This window comes from Centruroides sculpturatus, unplaced genomic scaffold (genome assembly GCF_000671375.1).
Source record: "Centruroides sculpturatus isolate CEXI.00-Female unplaced genomic scaffold, Cexi_2.0 scaffold522, whole genome shotgun sequence".
In the NCBI taxonomy this organism is placed as follows: Eukaryota; Metazoa; Arthropoda; class Arachnida; order Scorpiones; family Buthidae; genus Centruroides; species Centruroides sculpturatus.
This window is the reverse complement of record NW_019384746.1, coordinates 343952-365430: the sequence shown is the minus strand read 5'-3', so window position 1 is coordinate 365430 and position 21479 is coordinate 343952. Positions and strand designations below refer to the sequence as shown.

Here is a 21479-nt window from a genome sequence, read left to right as displayed (position 1 = left end):
ATATATAGTTTATTTATATTTTATTTCATAAACAAATTTATTAATATTTATGATGCAAACAATTATTTACATCTAAGTATGTAGTAAGTTGCTAATTGAAAATGTTATATTGTTTTAAATATGATAATCATTATTATAGAAAAATTAGTTTTAAAGGAGACATTAATAATTAAACCTATTTATAAATATAATTTACGCATTTAAGATATAAATTTCTGGAGCAAATTCAAATCAATGGAAAAAAAAAATTACGTGTTTTTTTTTCTGTTGGATTGTTTTCTGCGGATTATTTTTTCACGCAAAACACTCTCCCGTTCGCTATCAAAGGAAGAACTTCCACAATACAAAATGTCTGCTATCATTGTATTTTTATTCTTTTCATATTTAAGTATAACAGGTAAAGGTAAGATTTTTATAAATTATTTTGTATTTTAAATAAAAAAAATACTTTAAGATCTTATTCTTTACATTAAAAAGGGGTTTAAGTAAGGAAAGGTAATAATTTAAAATTTGAAAATACATATCGTATTTAATTCTGAATTCCAACCGTTGATTATAACTTGTTTCATCATAATTTATAATTTATTTTTCAAATAGGTCTAGTGTCATCCGAATGTCGTTTTCCTGACAATTATAGAGGAAATTATTTTTCGAGAAATCCTAATATTGAAGTGACCATTGAAGACGATGAGATTAAGCCTTGGGGAAAATGCCATTCGAAGAATTTTGATTGGTTTATTTTAGCTGAAAGGTAATTTTTTTACTTTCTTATGTAATTTAAATTAAATTTCTTAGCTTTATAATTCATGATACGTTAATCATTTATTTCTTGCAATTATCATTTTAATATTTAAATCCGTTTGATCACAACTAAACGTATAAAAAATCAAGTTAATATTTCTATTAATTTATTTTAAAATATGTAACGGGTTAGTTCTAAAATTGGAAATTTAATATCATTTCTTTAAAAAGATTTATATTAGAAATTTAAGAAATATTGAAATATAATAGCCCATATATATATCAACTTACGTTCACAATATAAGAATTAAAAATAAAACAAAAAGTAGTCTGAGGATTATTTGTCTTTTCTTATTAAACAATCTGAATTGTTTAATAATATAATAATAATAAATATAAAGTAAATAAATAAATATGACTATAAAGACATTTTCTAAATGGTACAGATAATTCACATATAATAAATTTTCTATATAAAAATTTTATCTTTTGTATGCACTGGAAAATGAAACTTTTACGTTAGAAAATAGAAAATTTTAAACAAATTTTATTTTATAATAAAATTATAAATGAAATTTAATACAAGTTTTATATTTATACTGATATTAAACTAATATTTATACTGATATTAAACTATATTAAAATTTTGTGCTTTTTAAAAAATAAGTTGTGTGTACTTTCTTGACAATTTCGTACTTTCATGCATTTAAACCGATAAACAAAAGTTTCGAGCTATGGCATAAGTGGCCTTTTACTTTCTCGGCTGTTATATGTAATAGAAGGAAAGTATGGCAATCGATCGAAAATTATCCCCCAAGATTTTTACATTTTTNCTGTTGTTATTAATGATGATTGATTGAAGGTAAATGGCCTTCAGCACATATATAAAAAGTCAAGTGTTTGTATAGATACAAATAGATCTAGTTATCTTGCATTTACATGTCAATTCTATATTAGTCTATTATAATTGATATAGCAACTTATAAAGATTTACTGCAGCTTCTATTGGACGTATTTTCATAATATTTAATCAGTTTTAAAAAAATTTAAATTGATAAGTTAATGCTATATAATAGATAGCTAATTAATACAAATAAAACAATCTCTTTTCGTTATGGCATTATATTTTTATGTATAATATATTTTAATATACAGTAAAACCTGTCTAAAACGGAAACCTGCCTGAACGGAAACAAATTATTTGGTACCATGAGATTCCGGTTGACACAGGTTATACTGTAAATGCTCTAAAAAAAAAAAAAAACGTTTTATATAAACCTTTTATAACATTAATTTTTAAAATTCATGTGTTAAAAGTATTAATTTATCGATTACTTATTTCATAACATTAGTAAATGATTTATTTCTTGAATTATTTAACGAGAATAGCAATCTTTAATGAACAATTATACACGTAAAACTACAAGTAGCGTATTAGTTTAACACCAGTACAATTGTACTACTAAAGCTAATAAATCTGTAATATTTTAAGTGGTTTACAAAGCTTATTTCCATTATTATGATGCATTAACAGATATTATTGGTATAATTCACGCAAATATATAATAAGTTTAAGTGTTTAATGGATGTTTATGCCGATGACTTTTAGTATTCGTTTATATCACGCCACTTTCCGTGTATATAAAGAAAATTTACTTAATGGATATCCGAATACATTGCACTTTTTACCACTTGTCTTATCTGTAAAACTATAACTTATTATTATTTTTTATATATATAGTTTATTTATATTTTATTTCATAAACAAATTTATTAATATTTATGATGCAAACAATTATTTACATCTAAGTATGTAGTAAGTTGCTAATTGAAAATGTTATATTGTTTTAAATATGATAATCATTATTATAGAAAAATTAGTTTTAAAGGAGACATTAATAATTAAACCTATTTATAAATATAATTTACGCATTTAAGACATAAATTTCTGGAGCAAATTCAAATCAATGGAAAAAAAAATCACGTGTTTTTTTTCTGTTGGATTGTTTTCTGCGGATTATTTTTTCACGCAAAACACTCTCCCGTTCGCTATCAAAGGAAGAACTTCCACAATACAAAATGTCTGCTATCATTGTATTTTTATTCTTTTCATATTTAAGTATAACAGGTAAAGGTAAGATTTTTATAAATTATTTTGTATTTTAAATAAAAAAAAAAACTTTAAGATCTTATTCTTTACATTAAAAAGGGGTTTAAGTAAGGAAAGGTAATAATTTAAAATTTGAAAATACATATCGTATTTAATTCTGAATTCCAACCGTTGATTATAACTTGTTTCATTATAATTTATAATTTATTTTTCAAATAGGTCTAGTGTCATCCGAATGTCGTTTTCCTGACAATTATAGAGGAAATTATTTTTCGAGAAATCCTAATATTGAAGTGACCATTGAAGACGATGAGATTAAGCCTTGGGGAAAATGCCATTCGAAGAATTTTGATTGGTTTATTTTAGCTGAAAGGTAATTTTTTTACTTTCTTATGTAATTTAAATTAAATTTCTTAGCTTTATAATTCATGATACGTTAATCATTTATTTCTTGCAATTATCATTTTAATATTTAAATCCGTTTGATCACAACTAAACGTATAAAAAATCAAGTTAATATTTCTATTAATTTATTTTAAAATATGTAACGGGTTAGTTCTAAAATTGGAAATTTAATATCATTTCTTTAAAAAGATTTATATTAGAAATTTAAGAAATATTGAAATATAATAGCCCATATATATATCAACTTACGTTCACAATATAAGAATTAAAAATAAAACAAAAAGTAGTCTGAGGATTATTTGTCTTTTCTTATTAAACAATCTGAATTGTTTAATAATATAATAATAATAAATATAAAGTAAATAAATAAATATGACTATAAAGACATTTTCTAAATGGTACAGATAATTCACATATAATAAATTTTCTATATAAAAATTTTATCTTTTGTATGCACTGGAAAATGAAACTTTTACGTTAGAAAATAGAAAATTTTAAACAAATTTTATTTTATAATAAAATTATAAATGAAATTTAATACAAGTTTTATATTTATACTGATATTAAACTAATATTTATACTGATATTAAACTATATTAAAATTTTGTGCTTTTTAAAAAATAAGTTGTGTGTACTTTCTTGACAATTTCGTACTTTCATGCATTTAAACCGATAAACAAAAGTTTCGAGCTATGGCATAAGTGGCCTTTTACTTTCTCGGCTGTTATATGTAATAGAAGGAAAGTATGGCAATCGATCGAAAATTATCCCCCAAGATTTTTACATTTTTGGACTCAGAATACCTTGAAATGTCGAGAAATTACAGAAAAACTCCTAATTTTTTTTTAGTGTATGAATGTTTGTGTTTGGGAGGGAACACGATTTTTGTTCACCGTGTTTGAAGCTTAATAATTCCTGTTCTTTTTGTCGAAAATTTCTGAAATTTTACAGGGAGTTTTGTTTATTAGTAGGATTGATTTTGGTGATTAAAGATCGAGGAGTACGGAGATAAAGGGGGTCGTTTGTATCTCCAGTACGGTCAGACTTCATGATGATTTTACTTATTAGCATTTGCAAATTTTTATAAAATCCATCTCTACCCTCAGAATTAAGCTATTTTCCGTTTTATAATGGTTAAAAATATAAAAAGTTTTTAAAATAAACTATAACAGACGGCACCACCAAATGTTCCCGGGAAAGTTAAGCAACTCGTTGCTGGAATTTTTTATGACTTTTGGTTTAAGTAACAACAAAATCATTTATGAAAATTAATTTTTATTGGTGAGTTTATAAACCGTTTCGTGTCTTTTAACATATTTGCTGTAAAATAATCCAGCAACGAGTTATATAACTTTACCAGTAAAAAAAAAATTTAAATTGTGATGGCGTCATTTGTTATGGTATTTTATTTTAAAACGTTTTATATTATTAACTATTATAAAATGGAAAAAAGTTTAATTTTGAAATTACAGATAAATTTTATAAAAGAAAACAAAATGTATATATGTTAGTCAAAACTAGGGTTTCTCATTTCCCGGTATTTTGCTTGTCCCGGGATCCCGGGATAAAAGTGAACTGTTTCCCGGGATCCCGGGAAATCCCGGGATAGAATTAATTATTTTTAAGGTATACAAAATATCTTGAAATCAAATGATATAATTATTTTCCATTTTTTAAAGTAATTTTAAAGTTTTGTAACCTCCAAAATCATATTAATAATGCTGTGTTAGGTCTATAGGCCTATAATAAAAATTACCTTTAAATAACGTAGAAATTTTCACAAATAGAAAAAAATTAATTAAAGTTTGCTGGAAACTGCATACAACAACAACAAAAAAAATGTTTTGAATTGAGTTAAAAATTAAAAAAATGAACTTCTAATTTAGAAGGTAATTTTCGTTTTTTAAATAAAATATAATACAAAATATTGCAAACTTTTATAAGATTTTAAAAAGCAAAGATGGTCAATACTCCGATAACTCACTCTAATTCTTATTTTAGTAATGAAAAGTCTTGCCACCGAGAATGCCCTTTCCGATTCAATTGATGTGATTGGAATAGTGTTTAATGCATTTAAGAGAAGACAGATATTATGTGTTTTTTCACCTGTAGCCTGGAAGCTTTCGAGTTCGTTTTCGAGATTGTAGTACTTCTTTCGCTCTCTAGTATTCTTGATTTGTCTACCTTGGCTGCTTTAATAGCGGCATCAAGCTTAGAGCTCGATAATTCGGCAATTCATTTGGCTTTAATAATCAGGTTTATGAAGAAAAACTTCATACTTGCAGACTTTGTACTCGTTTGTATCCTTGCCCAATTTGCACAATCTGGCGTCAGGCATTTATTGAAGCTACTGGGCATGGTTAAAACTCAAGACAGCGTAAGCACAATTATTCCAGATATTACAGGTTCCGACAAGTAAAGAATTTTTATAGTCATGCCACAAATAAGCTATATATTGATTATTGACCATTTGTGACATGCTATAACGAGCAAAAATTTAAAAAAACTAATAGGTAGGTTTAAAATTAATAAATACAAATGTATTCTGGCAGTGAATGAGTTAATTATGCTTTCTATTTGCAAAACTCCTCAACCTTAACAAAAAATAAGAAAAAAAGTGAATTTTTAAGAAATTTGCGGGATTTCCCGGGATAAGAAAAATTTCCCGGGATATTTCCCGGGTTAAAAAACAACCGGGATCCCGGGATCCCGGAATCCCGTTTCAGAAACCCTAGTCAAAACCCGTTTTTAGTTAGAACGCGTTTTAACTAGTTGAAACTAGTTTATACTAAATGTCTTTGTTAAAACCTGTTTTCTCTAGTTCAAACTAGTTTTAACTCAAATTCATTTTTGACTAGCAGTAAATTCTAGTTTTAACTAGACAAAACGGATTTTAACAAAGACATCCAGTATAAACTAGTTTTAACTAGTTAAAACACATCCTAACTAAAAACTGGTTTTGACTGCAACGTATAGAGTGATTCGGGGGAAGATACCTAATTTTTGATATTTTCAAACGGTGATGTCACATATTGTCGTTATTTGTATGATGAATCGTTGGGTCAATATTGAGTGTGGAAAGCTGTAGTTGGCTACCGTTACTTCATTTTCTACATCCGAGAAGAATAAAAGCTAGATAAGAACGAAGTTTTTGTTGTGAAATGTTTCTAGAATAATTTTAAACTGAAAGTTAAAATGGAATTTATTAAAAATTGCTAAAAACAATTATGTGTAATGTAGTTGAGGTTCTAAAGTTTCCAGTTCTAAGGTTTCCATTGTCAGCTACCGCCGATCCCGATCGGACATGCTGGAGCATATGACTCTGCTAGGCATCTTACCCCAACAAATGGAAAATATGCCACATTTTTCTTGGGGTAACGTGCGTATTTTTTGTTAATTGATTTCCAATATGCCTAATTTTAATAAACTTTTGTTTTCTCGTTTTATTGCAGGATATGCATAGAAATTATATAAGGACTTTTCAAAAAAGCTTTTGGACTGAAAAAAGCTTTCAGCTAGCTATAGAACACGTTAGAACGGGTGGGAACTTAACAATACTTATACTGTGCTGTTATACTTACTATGAAGTACTTTGTACTACATATGCAATAAATTAAATATGGTTAAAGAATTCAAAAATTAATTTTATGCAATTATATTTGTTATCTTACCCTAATGGCATTTGGCATTACGGATACTTGGGGTGAGATGCCTAAAATGCCAGACAGTGAAAAAGTCGTCATTGCAAACACAGTATANTTACAATTAAAAATCAATGAAATATTAATATTTATTAGAATCACAAGGCAAACGAGAAACATTTCGTATACTTGTATTATTTAAACTTTATTTTTTACTCTTTCCGCCCTGTGGATATTAAGAGGAATTTTTTCTATACCCACGGATTCGCTCATACTGACAATAGAGGCGACAGAGTGGTGAGGGACGGAGCCCTATAAATCCAAGTAGTATTTTTTAAATGTTAAGAAAACTTCGAAAATGATATAAAGTGTATTTTTCAAAATTAGAAAAAATAATCATCAAAGTTCTTTCTAATTATATAATGATACTGAGGAATTTGTATTATCAATGAACAATTGTATCTGCATCCTTTTATATTGATGCCATCTCAATGTAAAATTTTGCAATTGTAAAAGTTTCAAATTATACACATATGTAATAATAAATAAGCTATTTATAATTTAAAGTAAATATTAGTATTATTGTAACAATATATTTTTTTCATACTTCAATAAAAAATTTCTTATATGGAATGAAATAGCACGATTGTGTTGATAGAGAGATTTTACATTAAATTATTACTGTAATTGTCCATAGCGTAAATATTATTATTAATTAATAATTACAAAATAATTAGCTTTGGAAAATGTTAAATAAAATTTAAAATCTAAGATAACAGTTGTTTACGTCTAGTAAACCGGAAATTTTTATTTATTCTATTTTAATTGCTTATCTATAAATCTTAATCATTCCTAAATTATGTTGGTATTTCCTTGAAATGAAATTAAATGTTTCTAATTTGTAATTAAAATTTTTATATAAAGGAAATAATATTGTAGATGTTTATAATTTTATATTAGATTGAATAAATACTAATATACTACTATATACTATATATACAATTTATCATAAAATAAATATATAGTATAATAAACTTAAAGTTTACTTAAGTGAACCCAATATGATTTGAACTTTAAAAATCTCTATATTATCCAGCCTTTTCTTATGTGCGATAAATAGTAAATGTTACGCGGATTCAGACTTCGAATTTTAAATAAAAGAATTTCAAGATGTGAGCAGAGTTTATCTGGCATTTTGCCGGTTGATTGCACTTGTTGTGAAACGGAAAAACAAAAATAAATGTCTCAATACTTTACAACTGCAATTTATCCAAGTAAAACTGAATAAAATTGGTAAAAGTTCGAAGCCATCTCTAAAATTTTCATTTTCTTACTTAGCACTTCTGCATGTTCATTAATGCATAAATTTATATTAATTTTTTTAGATCTTACCAATGAAAACTATTCTAATTTTGTCCAAAATAAATTCCTTTGAGGAAATACTGTTTTGTATATACTTTCTACTAAATAATAATAATGAAATATAAATAACACTTGGCCAAACTTAAACATGCTAATTTAAAACTTTAAAATTTTCACCTACAGTTTTTGTAATCTTGCCAACTCTAGATAATAAAAACACTTTTAGTTGACTTAACCAATGTTTAATTGATAGCTATATATAATTATCAAAAGCTGATAAGTTATAAATATTGTTTTGACTGTAACATATATACTAAAACCTCGGTTTTCGAACATTATTCATTCCTAAAAGTTGTTCTAAAACCGAAACAAATTTTCCCATAGGAAATAATATAAAATGGACTAATCCTTTCCTGGCCCCAAAATAACACTTTTTCCCCCCTTCTTTTTTGCTGTATTTCATGTGTAATAATGCATACAAAAGACAATTTCATTCATCCAACCTTTAAACAAAATATTCTTGGATTCCATTTATATTACATGAATGTCAATTAACATGGTTTTTATTAATTTGATTTAAATTCAATTGCAGCGCATACCGATAATCGGAAGTAGCATCTTTCCCGCAAGCTCATTGAAATGTAATTTAAATTTCAACGTCATCGATGATGCGTGTCGTGACGTCTAATGACGCAAGGCGATCTCTGTGCCACCAACTTCTGAATCGGTAGTCCTGTCGTTGATTGGTCGGTTGATTAATGTAGGAAGTATAGGTAGTTGATGACCATTTTTGTTCCAAATTTCTTTATTCAGTTTTGCATTTCTTGGCGTTTTAAGAACCCCGGAGTCCAAAAATGTAAAATCTTGGGGGGTCATTTTATTTTTTTGACCGTTCGCATTATGGCATTCCATTTGCATATATTATGTTTTGGAAACCAGTACTCAAATTACATTCATGTGGAATTAATATAGAAATATATTGAAGAATGTAAATCAGAGATATGCAATATTTAATTTATTTAGTTGTAGGCCTATTATATTCCATAACTATCTCGTTTTACCATAAAATTGTATTTTAAGTTACTTGTCTGTTAATTTAGTATACAGTCGACACCCCTATAACGTACGTTCCTATAACGACAATTCCTATAACGTAGCGAAAAAATTGTAGAAACTTTCGTATAACGTACCTCCTATAACGTCGTTTCGCGACAAGATTGATAGTCTGGACCAATAGTGGATGAGCAGCCGAACTACTTTCCTCCGACCCTGCGCCACGCTACGGAGCGGCTAAATTGAGTTTGCTATCGTCTGTTTAGTATTATATATAAATTATATATAAATTAGGTACTGTACATATAATTATATATTAATTATATATAAATTAGGTACTGTATATATAATTATATATTAACTTAATTTATTGTAACTTTATTATAATTATATATATGCTTTCTGCCGCCTGGCAACACGCTACGGAGATTTTAGGCTAGTAAGTTGAGTTTATTATCGTCTGCACAGTATGTAAATTAGGTACCGTAAGTCTAATACAGCACTAATTTTATACATTTCTTGTGAAAGAAACACTTCTTATTCAACGGCCATAAAAATTATTTATATTAATGATGTCTCCAAAGGTCAAGTTATCTTTCTGCGATAAATTATTTATCAGATATCGCGGCCGCCGTTTCGTGTGCTGTTCCGCGACGAAGACAAGCTTTGAACAACGGGCGTAGTCGAACGGTACACACTCGGTAAGTAATCCTATAATTTTTTGTTTATAGCATAGTTTATACGGATTACTCCCAAAAAATTATACGTGTTTTGGAAATGTTGAGTCGAATTAGTCTAGAATCGGTTAATTTTATAGAAGAAAACCTTTCGAACAGCCTTAGTCCGTAAAGTTCCCACCTATCGGGCTGCGATTGGCTCATGTATTTAATCGTTCCTACAACGTAATTTTCGGTTAGAATGGAACGTATCTAAGCGTTATAGGGGGGTCTACTGTACTGAATTTTGACCATACTGTAGTTATTTTATACATACAGATTATTAATTGAAAATGTATGTTCAGATATACATACATTTTCAATTAATATAATCTATATGTTCAGGTTGCATTTACAATTATTCAGTGAGAAAAATATTTCTTTTTATTAACAGAAATCAAAACAAGAGCTGTTTAAAATGTCTTCAGTTAATATTAAGAAGTCCTTTGATAATTGAAGTTCTAGCAGAAGGTAATATAAATTTAAATGAATAATAATATATAAAATGTTCTAATTTTATTATCATTATTTTTCATATGTAGAGTTAAGTTCATGTCATTCAGAAGAGAATATTTTTTGTCCAAATGTCATTGCAATGCCATCGAAAAAGTATTTTCTTTATCGTAAGTTTAATTTTTAAAATGTTTTGAACTGTATATAATAAAATTTTAATAATATTTTGTTTTCTAAAGGGCAAGAAACACTACAAGTTTATCATCATTCAGAAATTCTTTGTCCGTTTAGAGGAAAATTCCGAATATCATATTCAGCTGATGGAGGGAAACGAAGATGTTATTCTTTTATTTCGGAATTGATCAATTGTCCGATTTCTGATACTTTCCACATTAAATATAAAAATTGTAGCTTTCCAGAAAAAGGTCAGAGATTATATAAACATAATATTAAAATACAGTATTTAGATGATAATTGAATGTTTACAATACACCTTTTTACATTATGTGTAATTTCGTTTACTAATAAATTTAAAAATTGCTTTATGGGGTAATATAATCAATTTCAATCATCAAAAGCAATTAATTCAATAATTATAGACGAGAATTTGAGAAGGAATTAGTTTGTTCAGAGTTCCCAAATCTCCCGGATTTTTTTCCCACTCATCTTTTTACCCACATTTTAAATGTACAGTATTTCTGTCACTATCCCGAATTTTAACCAAGTATCTGGTAACTCTAGTTAATTTTTCGTTTAATTTTTAAAACTATTATTTCATTACACTCTATGGTGAATTTTCGTTTACGTACTAAATTGCATTAAATAAAGTTATTCAGGGTATTGTATTAAAAAGATCTTTACAGCAGAGAGACTTGAATTCTGACGTTTTAGTCAACAAATATTTTCTTTAAGCAGAAGTTATCAAAATTATTAATACATTATATTAAAATAGCTAGAGGTATAACAGCTTTTAAATGTTTTATTTATAAATGAAATTTTTATAATGAACAACAATTAACATCGTAATAGATATGGTAATGAATTTTTTAGTGTTTTTTTACAATAAAGTAACAATTGTTATATTCTTTCATTAAGAATTAAGATTTCAATGTTTGGGAGATTGGGATGCCTTTGAAAACCAACGTTATATTATTCTGAAAAAGAAATATGAAAGAAGTGAAATGAAACTCTTATGTGGAGTAAGTATAAAAGAAAAGTTCGCATTTATACTTAATTTTATTTGTCTTACGCAGATATTTATACTGGTTATATTTTAATACGAAATAATACGAATCATTCTCTGATTTTTTTTAAGTTATATCGACGAGATATTCAAAATGAAAATATATATTTGGCTTTATCGAGTGATGACAGATGCGGAATGTTATATTCGTCAATTATTGGCCAAGAAACAATGATTCTTCATCCAGGCATAATAGATTTCTACCTTTTTAAAACTTATATCGAAAAACACTTGCTTTATACTGTAATTTAATTTTTCTTATTGTTTTTACAGTTCAAATTTCAAATAAGTTTGTTAAAAACTTTAGTTGTTCGTTTCCTGAATGGTCACTTGGTCAATGGGAAGATTTAATTGTTGAACGAAATATTATCAATTATGGCGGAAATGAAAAAATAAATTTTCACACATCTCATTGTATTCGAATGGAAAATCCTTTCTACGCAAATAGATATTTAATACATTCGATAGATAAGTGGTAATGTTGTTTATTTTTATTTTAATTTACTTTTATTATTATAAAAGTAAATTAATTCTTGTATTTTTCATTCAAAGTGATAAAGAAACGTATGGTTGCATATGGTTGGTCAATAGAACAATGAACATCATTGAATTTCAGTTAGGTGCGTATATTATATTTAATTTTATTTATTTTATAACACAGAATTAAAAATTACTGTGAATAACACTATGTTAATGTCCAGAAACCGTTTTATTAAATTTTTTATTCAATAGAAGACCTTTCTACTTGTATATTTTTATCCTAATCTTAACCCCTTAATAATAATTTAGTAGAGAACATGAAATATTGTTGGAAAATGATCTTTTGAAATACTGTAATTTCTTTTGTCGTTATGTACAGTACCTATATTCTTTCATTATGAAATACTTAGTGTATTAGATTACATATTGATATATAAATTCAATTTCTTTTTCATATTATGTAATTTAATTTGTATCTTGTGGCTAGAATTTACTGAATTTGATATAAAACTAAGTTAAATCATAGCTAAGTATTTTGATATGTTGAAGTCTAAATCATAAAATTGTTTAAAAATAAAATTATGCCTTAAATATTTTTATATTTTGGTCCACTAAGGGCTGAGTGAATAAAACCATTAGTGCACTTGGCGTAAGTTCGCGCCTTAGCAACGAGCTGGCCACATGAAGTTTTCCGGGTTTTCTTTACGTATCTGGCAGCTAAATAGGAACCATTTTCCATAGAAAGTCTTCCCAGAAGGCATCCCACCTTGGCAGATTGCACATATGTTGCGTTGAATGTTCATTTATTTCATTCCATTTCATTTCATTAATCCAATTCATTCCATATTTTCCAGATTTTATTAGTCTACGGTTTAGTCAAAGCATATAAAATTATAAATTGAATTGATTTTTTTTAAAAAAAACTGCAATTATGTATTTAGAATTAAGTTTGCAAAATTTTAATTAATCAATCACAATTTATTTATTTTTGTTTAAAAGTTTATATAATTTTTCCTGCAGGTAAACGATTTGGAAGCATTAATGATACCTCTTCTGTTTTGTGTTCAAACGATCAGTTTAATAATAAAAGCTGGTTTACAAAACTCAGTAAGTTAATATTCCTGACCTGTTAAGTCAATATTTTCAAATAAATTTATGATATCTTAAATATAGTTTGGGTTACTTCGTCTTTTAAAATAATATGAAGTGTATATATTATCTGAACTTAACCTTTATTTTGCATGTAAAATTTTGATGAAAAAATTAACTAAAATTACCTATTCATGCAATTCAAGTAATCGTTATGTATCATATAATAGACTATATTTTTTCCAGATAACTCGGAAAAAAATATAATTCATTATAGTTTGGATTTCTTCAGTTAGTGGAAGAACCGTGGCTAGAGCATTTGGCACTGGGGGGAAACTTGAATATGGTGCCTGTTCGATAAGCCTCTCATTAGTCTGTTACAAATATAAAAATCTTATGCATTATATTAATAATAAGTGTTATTATACAGTGGGTGATCAGTTAACGAACAAATCGGATAACGAACACTTTCGCGAAAGATTTTTATGATCAGACAACGAACACATGTTCGGATAACGAACACTTGACTGAACAAACACAAAAAGAAGACACGTAAAACAACGAATACCGATTGGTCTTCCTTTGTCTTCAGGCAACAATTCAAAACTTTTCGGAGCGCGGGAGACGTCGACATCGACGTTCTACCCAGTATATACTGATAGGATAGTATTCTCCCGAACTTTGAAACTCTCCCTTATAATTCCAGCTTTTTATATTTCTGACAGAAACAATTCTTTTACATTTTCTTATGAAAATGCGGATTTATGCCGATATCTGCTTTTAAAGATCTTTTAAAGAAGTGAGAGGACGTTGTTCTGACAGAACAACGGTCTTAAAATGGCATCCAAACCAGGTTGGGGTTAATAGGCCTAGGGTTCTCTACAATTACAATGCTATTAATTACTTCTGAAAAATCATAAAGAAGAAAAACAATCGACATTGGACAGATTCTTTAATTAATTAAACCCCACAAACGGAAAAAACATGACTAATAAAAGTGCAAGACCGTGTATATATGTATTTTTATTATTACATATAAATAAACGTAATAAGAAAGTATAGTCTATATTTTTTTATTTTTTGGAGGTCTCCAGAACGAATTAATCAAATTCCCATAGAAACCTATGGTAAATCGATAATCGGTTAACGAACAATTCGGATAACGAACAAAGTCTTGGAATGGATTATATTCGTTAACCGATCACCCACTGTATATTATATTACAAGTGCACGTGATAATGTAATTTTTCATATTTGAATGTGACAATTTTCTAATGAATTTATTAGTTCGCCATGGAACAATTTTGTTATCCCATGGTCTGGGCGTCTTGGGCATGTGCCCCCTTTGCCCTGCCTTTCCACGGCCCTGGTTAGTAGTGAATTAAAAATAATCCTAGGCTATTCCTATTTTTACGCATATAAGAGTATTATTTATTACTACTACTATCATAAGAACATGAAAAATTAGATCATGTAATATATATAACGGAACAACATCAGTCCCTTAATAGGTTTTTACAATGGCGAATGTTATTTTCGTTGATATATCAATACAATGTTTATTGTTTTATTCCAAAATCGCATAAGGTAAAATTTGAATAATACAAATACTGTATTTGAATAATACAAATATTAATACATATTTGAATAATACTATTTAATAATAATACATATTTGAATACGTATTAATAATAATACATATTTGAATAATACAAATACTGTATTAAATTTTTTAAATAGGAAGTGATATGAATGAAACTTCACATTTTCCGATAATGGGAGAATATTTTGGCATTCTTCCATTTCAAGATGATCTTTGCCTCAGAATAATGACTGACTGTATCAAGCCGGATTTATTAGCACAAAAAACAGTAAAGTGCCACGATATAAATGAAGTCTTAGAAGGTATTTCTCCTTTGTTTTTAAACATTTATAAATTAAAATCATTAATCTTGAGTTTTTTTCAGTTAATCATTATCTCTGCTATGGAAATTGGATAGATGGGACAATTGTTTATTCTTATGCTTTTCACTTAGAAAGTAAAGAAATGCGATGTTTTGTAAGTAATATAAAGTAACAATATTACATACATCAATATCTATTAAATGAGAAGATTTATAATTATATTTTCAGGCAGGAAAGATAGATGAGAATATGGTAAAAATCGTCGAAATTGGAGAGAATTGTATCAGACAACAAATCCCTCTTCAAAAAGCAATGGATTTAATTAAAATAGGTTTATAATAGATTCACCATTTTTAAATATGGTTAATTAATTTTACTTTAAAGAAATATGTTATTTTTTAATTAATAGGAAGCTGCCTATCTGATAACATGAAATCCGAAAATATTTCCATATCTTCAGGATCATCGGTTCCCGCTTCGACAATGAACAGTAATATGCATATATTTAAATTTCATTTATTATTATCGTTAAAATTCTCTCTAAAGTGATATTGTGTTTTATATAATTCTTTCAGCTATGGCTGTAAATTCATCACCTACTATTGCTGGATTTTTATATTGTCTCTTTGCTTTACTTCATGCTGCTCGTGAATTAAAATGCCCATTAGATCGTATAGGCCTATGTATATTATTTTGACAAGAAATTTTATAATTATGAAATTAGATTCAATTATTTTAATGGTCTATTTATAATTTTATAAAACTAAAATCGAAATAGCTTTATTTAATATATGGTAAGGATCGGTAGTTTGGTGATATGGGTAATCTGGTTATGTTTCTACAAAGAGAATCGCCAGATTACTATTACAGATAGCAAGTTATCATTTACACCATGGATGACAGGAAAAGTTTAAAATAAACTTTTTGCCATTATTACCGCATGGGCCTATCGTGCTGCGGAGACGAAAGATTTTGTCTTGACACTGCTGATTTTTGTGATCTGTCTGTCACTCATAATGAAGACATGTTCAGGTGAATGCTGCATGTGTCACACATTGTCAACTTTTATGTTCGAATTACCTCCTAATTGATACAAAATTACCAGGTTCAGTGGTTTATATTATTTATGCCAAATATCTTTTATCAAAAATAAGAATGTGTTATGATAAACATAAAATAGACTTTTCACAGGATAGTATCGCCTTTCTTTAATGTTAGTAATAATTCAGTCACGACCAAAATCTATCACCACATTATCAAACTTTACCGTACGAGCGACACTGTGCAGAAACAATGTATTTTCTACAACAATCAATAGTATTGCGATCAAACAACCACAAGAGATTTTTCAACTATTTAATTTTAAAATACCGATTTCAATAATTGAGAGAGTAATATAAAATGTAGGGCCTTAGATTAAGAAAAAAAGCATTTAGTCATAAAACAAATAACCGATTATAGTTTTATATCCAGATCGTTTGACAGAACTTATGTAAAAGTAATCTGTAAAATGTTAAAATGAATCTTTGATAATCATATTGGATTGACAGCTCTTCCTCAGAAGAGCTGTCAATTGACTCGATGCTCATATTGGATCAAATTGAATCAAATTCGATGCTCATATTGGATTGACAGCTCTTCTGAGGAAGAACTGTCAATCCAATATGAGCATCGAATTTTGTTTTCATAGTCCTTCACTATACAAATAATTCAACTTAATTCTCTGAAAGTTGGACTTTGGTTTGTTTCTGTAATTAAAGTTTTAAAATAAAAGGCTTAAATTTTTTTTTGCTTTTGCTTCTATAATTAATACTATTATGATTTTAAATTAATATTTGCATAAAATCACGATAGCATTAAAATTAAAATATATATGAAAAATATAATTATTAGAAATAAGGGTTGGTTGGCGTTGAAATTTGTGGGCCGAGATAGGCCAGAGAGCCAGGTCTTTTAACTCTTAATATGTATGTTCTAGAGTTCTGTATATAGGTTTATTGCCTTCAGATATGCCATTGTCCATTATCATCTAGTATACTCCGTAGAGCTTGGTCGTTTGAAGATGTATGTTGTCAAAGATATGTTTTATATTGAAAGCACGTTATTAATATATGTCGGATGGTAAGTGGGGTGTTGCAAGTTGAGCATTTCGGTTCAATATCCTTGTTAGTAGATAGATGTTAGTCTTGTGTGTTCTGTTCTGAGTCGAGCAAGTATATTAGAAATAATACTCGGTGGTTAATTACATAGCAATCGTGTTTACAATTAAAAATCAATGAAATATTAATATTTATTAGAATCACAAGGCAAACGAGAAACATTTCGTATACTTGTATTATTTAAACTTTATTTTTTACTCTTTCCGCCCTGTGGATATTAAGAGGAATTTTTTCTATACCCACGGATTCGCTCATACTGACAATAGAGGCGACAGAGTGGTGAGGGACGGAGCCCTATAAATCCAAGTAGTATTTTTTAAATGTTAAGAAAACTTCGAAAATGATATAAAGTGTATTTTTCAAAATTAGAAAAAATAATCATCAAAGTTCTTTCTAATTATATAATGATACTGAGGAATTTGTATTATCAATGAACAATTGTATCTGCATCCTTTTATATTGATGCCATCTCAATGTAAAATTTTGCAATTGTAAAAGTTTCAAATTATACACATATGTAATAATAAATAAGCTATTTATAATTTAAAGTAAATATTAGTATTATTGTAACAATATATTTTTTTCATACTTCAATAAAAAATTTCTTATATGGAATGAAATAGCACGATTGTGTTGATAGAGAGATTTTACATTAAATTATTACTGTAATTGTCCATAGCGTAAATATTATTATTAATTAATAATTACAAAATAATTAGCTTTGGAAAATGTTAAATAAAATTTAAAATCTAAGATAACAGTTGTTTACGTCTAGTAAACCGGAAATTTTTATTTATTCTATTTTAATTGCTTATCTATAAATCTTAATCATTCCTAAATTATGTTGGTATTTCCTTGAAATGAAATTAAATGTTTCTAATTTGTAATTAAAATTTTTATATAAAGGAAATAATATTGTAGATGTTTATAATTTTATATTAGATTGAATAAATACTAATATACTACTATATACTATATATACAATTTATCATAAAATAAATATATAGTATAATAAACTTAAAGTTTACTTAAGTGAACCCAATATGATTTGAACTTTAAAAATCTCTATATTATCCAGCCTTTTCTTATGTGCGATAAATAGTAAATGTTACGCGGATTCAGACTTCGAATTTTAAATAAAAGAATTTCAAGATGTGAGCAGAGTTTATCTGGCATTTTGCCGGTTGATTGCACTTGTTGTGAAACGGAAAAACAAAAATAAATGTCTCAATACTTTACAACTGCAATTTATCCAAGTAAAACTGAATAAAATTGGTAAAAGTTCGAAGCCATCTCTAAAATTTTCATTTTCTTACTTAGCACTTCTGCATGTTCATTAATGCATAAATTTATATTAATTTTTTTAGATCTTACCAATGAAAACTATTCTAATTTTGTCCAAAATAAATTCCTTTGAGGAAATACTGTTTTGTATATACTTTCTACTAAATAATAATAATGAAATATAAATAACACTTGGCCAAACTTAAACATGCTAATTTAAAACTTTAAAATTTTCACCTACAGTTTTTGTAATCTTGCCAACTCTAGATAATAAAAACACTTTTAGTTGACTTAACCAATGTTTAATTGATAGCTATATATAATTATCAAAAGCTGATAAGTTATAAATATTTATCAAATGATTACTTCTTTAGGAAAAATGCATGATTCTAATGTAAATAAATATAAAAATCTTTAAAATTATTTGTATATATTAATAAATTTTAAATGTAAGAATTAATATATATTAATATTTTGTTAATAATAATCAAACAAGAGAAGCACTTTCTTAATTATCTGTTGTTCATAAATATTGTTTATTGAGCTTTATATAAAAGTTCTTATACTTTTGTTATAGCGTGGCATTTCAGTAATCGATTAAGAATTGACTAGTCAAAGATACAATTAGACATTTATTGGCAAAGTTTATTTTCCTAGTTAAAGTAATTTGATAACCTGGCTTTAATATGGTAGTAAAATAGATAATAGAATTGCTCATTAAATCCGATATTTTAATAATTCATGAAGTTAGATTCAGTGCCGTTAAAATATCTTTATCTTTTTTTTAAAGAATTATAATTAATAATAAATCAGAAATTGAATAAACATCAATTAATTTCAAGTATTGAAACAACTCATACCAAATGTTTCGTAAGATATAATAAGCGTTGATTTTAATACTATTTTTAAGATGCCTTGTAATAATTTATTCATTACTTATATTTATAAAAAAAAAGTATTATTCTGTGTCGTATTTGTCTGTCTTTTAATGCTAAATAAACGTAACGAATCATTACACCTGATACTTAATTTCCTTTACGAACTCTTTACTATGTAGTTCATTCATATAATTACTGGAAGAACTGAGTCGAAAAATAACTATAATGGGTGTTTATTTAAAAAATAATTATAATGTTAAAATACAGTTCATTTTTTAATTAAAAAATCTAACAAAGTGTTTACGACTTTAATTTCAATATTTATCAAAAGATGTCGCTACTGACATTTAACATTTCTAAATAAAGAAGCCTCAAAAGATGTAATTTTTTTCCTCGTGGTACAACTGCGTAAGAATGCAAACAAAGCTAAAATAAAATGAATTTTTAAACTGCTGACTAAGAAAAACGAAAAACTACAATAAATTTCACGATACCTATTCTTAAAAAAGGCTAAAATTAACTTCAAAGTTTTCCAGTCTGAGAATTAGGTTATGATCTGCCGGAGAAATAAATATTTTATACGTAATTAATACACAGTTAAGAATACTTTAATAAATGTGTGAAATTATTTAAAATAAACAAAATATACCAACTAATTTTTACAACTTTAAATAAATCAATTCGGCTGTAATTTTCATATTTTCTATGCTTGGATAGTGTAGTCACGTAGATAACAGGAAGCATTTTTAATTAGTAATTACGCAAAAGATTACAGAATTTATCGAGTTATTTATGAACTTTATCTATTCAGTGTCATAACTGTTATAGAGCTATGATTAAAGATAAAATATTTAATAATATTACATAAAAACAAATATACCACAGGCCTCTTATACAGTAGATCTATACTATACTTCAATATTTTGTATGCAAAAACATTTAAATTCGATTTTTAAGATTATTTTTACTGATTTAGTTTCAAATAGTACGTGAATTCGATCAAGTCAGTCTATAATTAGGCAATACTTGGTATTAAATAGTGTGAAAATTAGAACGTGATTTGTACTAAATAGAAAACTAATTAGAACTTTTACACAGATGACTCAGATGTTATATAAGAATAGATTTTAATATATTATTTTTTAAAATATTATATTAATTGATTTTAGAAATGAAGATGTGTTAATCTTATGTGTTTTTGATTTTCACAAAAGCCTGAAAAAGAATTTAAAAAATTTGCTGGCAACTTCAAGGATTTTTCTGAAGAAAGCAAACATGTCATTGAAATCCTCTACAAACTTGCTTTTGCAATCTATTATTACAAAAAAAGGAAAAGTCATCCTTCGCCTAAAGGGTTTGACCTAATATTGTATAACTCTTCAGTGTAAAAAATTAACTAAAAATATCCATAAATCGTAGAATACGATAGCAGCAAAACAAATTATTAAAATATACGAATAGGTAAGTTTGGTTTCAAGTTTTTCATTCAGAAAAACAAACTTATATTTACAATGTTAAAAACATTTCATGCTTTAAATTTTAATTTTTATTATATTTTAAAATCTAATCTATACACGGATATTTTGTAATTTTTTGCCGATTTGTAATATACACAAAACATTTACGAAATCTACAGATAAAAATTTTAAAAACTTCTATCTATTTATTCTATTGTTTCCGTGCAATTTTGAAAGTATTTTCTATTATTTTACATCACAATTTTCTTTCAGTTTACGTAATTATAATTTTAAAAAAATTATTGTGTGTCTGTCTGTAACGCTCAATAAACGTAACAAAATTATTATACTTAATTCCTTTAATAACGCTGAATTAATTTACAAAAAAAAAATAATAAACTATTTTTACGTACCTTCGAGGGGGTCTCTTGACGAAAAAAAAAATTTAAATTAGGACCCACAACATTTGTAAACGAACAGAATTTTTTTTTTTTTTTTTTTTT

General features: G+C 26.8%; 1 protein-coding gene across 3 annotated transcripts; it reads left to right on the top strand.

Annotated features, from left to right (window-relative positions):
* Positions 1-291: 291 nt before the first annotated feature.
* On the top strand, positions 292-17883 carry LOC111628466. Of its 3 annotated transcripts, XM_023372264.1 has the most exons (16): positions 292-403; positions 598-751; positions 3129-3224; positions 10423-10499; positions 10571-10651; positions 10721-10906; positions 11577-11680; positions 11797-11911; positions 11998-12199; positions 12277-12344; positions 13225-13311; positions 15034-15198; positions 15261-15352; positions 15427-15529; positions 15608-15688; positions 15774-17883. In XM_023372264.1, the coding sequence occupies exons 1-16, from the start codon at positions 349-351 to the stop codon at positions 15893-15895; spliced, it is 1788 nt and encodes a 595-aa protein (XP_023228032.1). In that variant the 5' UTR covers positions 292-348; the 3' UTR covers positions 15896-17883. The 3 variants fall into 3 exon arrangements, with proteins under 3 accessions (XP_023228032.1, XP_023228033.1, XP_023228034.1); XM_023372265.1 differs by lacking the exons at positions 292-403; positions 598-751 and adding an exon at positions 2764-2875 and having other exon boundaries at positions 3071-3224; XM_023372266.1 differs by lacking the exons at positions 292-403; positions 598-751 and adding an exon at positions 2802-2869 and having other exon boundaries at positions 3071-3224.
* Positions 17884-21479: the final 3596 nt, after the last annotated feature.